Here is a 3568-nt window from a genome sequence, read left to right on the forward strand (position 1 = left end):
ACATTCCAAATTTTTTAATAGACAAAATGTTTAATCATTTAAGTTTAATTCAATTTTTATTTAAATTTTTTGATATTTTTTATTCAGTTTTTTAAATTATATTAGTTTGTATCGTCAGCCTTTAACATATATTAAACTATGGATACTACTTTTTGAGTTTAATTTTTCTTCTTCTTAATTTACTGTTATTTAATATTAAGATTTAATCAAAATATATTATACGTGTATTTAAATTATTATAAAAAAAAAATCATTAATAAGAAAGACATATTATTATAATATTTGATAAATTCTTAATAATTATAAATTTTTAATTAAATTAATTGTTATTGAAATTGAAATAAATGATTAATGGTATAAATAAAATTAATTTAAAAACTAAATTGTGATAATTAAATTAAAAGACATGAAAGAAAAAAATGAATTAAACTTAAAAGAATGTGATGTATTTTTGTCCTTTTAATACTAGTTAAATTGTTTTGAACTTATGGGTCTAGAAAACTACCGTTTACGGGTTTGTCAGAAAAAACGGTCGGTTCACACCAGTTCAACAACACTTGGCTCGAGTTGGTCATATAATCGGTTCCTAGTTGAGCCGGTCCAACCAGTTTTTAAAACTATGAAAAACCTTTCCACATATCGCATTTATGGCTAAGCATTTTGTTGGTGAAGCGTTCACGTGAATTTGAAGCGTTTGGTTAATAACATGAACTGAGAATTGATACGCACCGATCAACGTGACCACATTGAATGTGATACTGAAGAAAATCTATACACATGGCCACTTTTCTTCCGATTACAGGCTTAAGCAATAAGCATACTTTCTACCAAAAACAAATCATCTTCCAAACCAAACCATTTAATCCAGAAGACTAAACCAAAAAATTGAATCGGTATAATGAAGAACATGTCGTTAAACACCACTGCTAGTAACAACATTTTGGTGCCTTAATCAATTCACAGTCTTAACACTTTCAAAAGCTATTCTCGACTAAACTTCAAGGCAACCTCAGGATCAAGTGGGAAAGTAAATCGACAAGTTTCTGGATCATGGTATGGGGTAAGTCTTGCAGTTTCTTCCCACCAAGTAACCTTTATCTCTTTCTCATTGAGCTTTTGTGTGGCGTATTCTAAAGCATCCTCCAGCTCTATTATCCGTTCTTGGAGTCTTGCTTCAAGTAGTTCATGCAACCTTCTCTCAAGTTCAACTGGAGGGACTCCAAACGATGTATCATAACTTGCTCCTTGAGGTTCCATTATTATTTCACCAAAACTCGAACTCTGGCTTTTCGAACTAGAGTCGTTATTGACAGCAACCTGCCAAATCAAATTTTCAGCCATTCTAGAATGCAACAATAAGTAAACCAATAACAAAGTAAACACAATAATTATCAGCGAAGATCCTAACAACTTATAAAGAGGGAGCTTAAAGTCAAAGGCTAAGGAAAAGCAGGGTTTAGTCATATATTAATAATATAATTTTCATAACAGTGTCTGTCAAAATTCAAGAGTGGCCTCTTTTCTAGAAGTAGCCTCCTCTTGATACTGAAAAGACATTACAGTGAAACTTGTTGACAAAACTCCATCCGGATATTGCCTTTCAACTGATTGAAGAGACTATTTCTGAATTAATATTTGAAAGGTTTATATATCTGATGGTATTTGTAAAAAAAGTGTAAAAAAAGTAGCAGCTCATACCAGATTATCTAAGTACATAGTATGTCCCTGATTGTATATTGTTCGATAATGCATATATTATATCCATTAAAGGCATAACAAATAAGAGAAAAAAATTAAGGTCTAAACTGGTGCAAAATTATCACTTTCTTAGCTGACTCATCCAGATACAAACTTATTCATCCCCTACCAACTTCAGGAAATGAATATAATCATGATAAATTTACCTCGACCATTTCTTGTTGTGCGTCTTCAAATGCAGCTTCTCCATCCAGATACAGCTGCAACCGTTGTAACTCATATTCAAATTCTGCCTGGAGCTCATTTATTTCTTCTGCACACTCCTCTTGTTCACTTGTTTTACAATCTAGATAACGATTACTACCCAAGTTGCTTTTGAACTCTGGCTGAATATATGGTATTTGTGTATGAACTGAAAGATGACTATTAGAGCAGGAAACTTCTTGAATATCTGTAATGGAACACACAACAGCATCATCATCACTTTGTTTCAACGGATTAAGAAGTGTGTCTTTACTTTGAAGTTCCGCTTTCATGTTTTGAAGGTTTATTTCCATTTCTTTACGCAGCTCAACCATCTTGCTAAGCTCGTTTTTAGTTGCTGCAATCACATATAGCAAACCACAACCAACTCCTACCTTAAAAGATGTATCATTCCAATTTAACTGTCCTGTATAACACCAACACCATTATAAAGTTAACTACAAAACACAGCCAATAGTAACCAAAAAGAGGAACTATATATGAACAAAACCAATAAATGGGTAATCACAATTTTCCTTTCATCCCAAACTAGAAATCAAGCATACACGGCACATGTGTTAACAATTAAAAAATAAAAATACCAAAATAATTTCACTTGAAACAAGCATTGAATCTTGATGTGGACAGAATGAAAAAAAAAAAAAACCATTTCAGTGATTCATTCAATTAAATAAGAGCTCACCAAGCTAACATGAACTAACTGCAAAATTTGACTATAGCTAACAGAGAATAACAAATTAGTCATCGGAAAAGCCAATTTCACCGATGAATATTTGGTATCTATAACATAAAATATGGGATTATTTTAAAAAGAAAAAAGAGAATAACAAATTAAAGAATCATGTTATGTGTAATAACAATTAAATTAAAGAATTGCATTTTTTTACAGTAACAGTATAATTGGAGTGAATTACACGGGTTTAGGTTTAGCTTATTCAAATATGAATCATCACTAAAGAAACTAACAGAGCATCGTGAATAATCACAATCACAGAGGAATCAAGCATGTGCAGTAACAACTAACAAACAATTAGGTATGAATTGAAGTTGACTTTATCAAATAATTTAATCAAAATCAAATTACAAATAAACAGAGATTCTCACTCGATCCCTCATCGCCGTCGTTCAGTTCAATCATCATCGAAGAAGACTGCCTCATCTGCCGCCGTTTCAGAAATTGGCGCTGTTTGGAAGGGGTCAGCGCCGCCAGCAACCAAGAAACAAGCCGCCGAGGCGAATAGCATTTAATCGAACGAGTAGAAGCATGTAACGGTGGTTGAGGGACGTCGTCCATTGAATCAACAGCGGCGTCGTGTTCGTCGGCAAGAAGAATATCGGCGACACGTAAGCGACGGTTATTATGAGTGGAGTGGGAGTGATGAAAAAGAGTGAGATTTGGGGATTTAAAGAAGAGACACTTCATAGATCGTACAGATGGATTAAAAGCATAAAAACTGGGCATTAAATTCTTTCCTTGATGATAATGAATGGTTCAACTTCGAAGGTCGTTTAGGAGAGGCCGTTTTGGATTTTGGAGGGAAAACTTTGCTTCTTCTTCCCACATGTTCCCTTCTTTCTTTCGGTAAAGCCTATTTGTTCCATTTAT

General features: G+C 33.2%; 1 protein-coding gene across 1 annotated transcript; it reads right to left on the reverse strand.

Moving 5' to 3' along the window:
- Positions 1-722: 722 nt before the first annotated feature.
- Positions 723-3568, reverse strand: LOC101512739 (protein POLAR LOCALIZATION DURING ASYMMETRIC DIVISION AND REDISTRIBUTION). The gene is made up of 3 exons (XM_004501326.4): positions 3067-3568; positions 1905-2368; positions 723-1317 (listed from the first exon to the last, which is right to left on the reverse strand). The coding sequence occupies exons 1-3, from the start codon at positions 3422-3424 to the stop codon at positions 982-984; spliced, it is 1158 nt and encodes a 385-aa protein (XP_004501383.1). The 5' UTR covers positions 3425-3568; the 3' UTR covers positions 723-981.

Source organism: Cicer arietinum, chromosome 5 (genome assembly GCF_000331145.2).
Source record: "Cicer arietinum cultivar CDC Frontier isolate Library 1 chromosome 5, Cicar.CDCFrontier_v2.0, whole genome shotgun sequence".
In the NCBI taxonomy this organism is placed as follows: Eukaryota; Viridiplantae; Streptophyta; class Magnoliopsida; order Fabales; family Fabaceae; genus Cicer; species Cicer arietinum.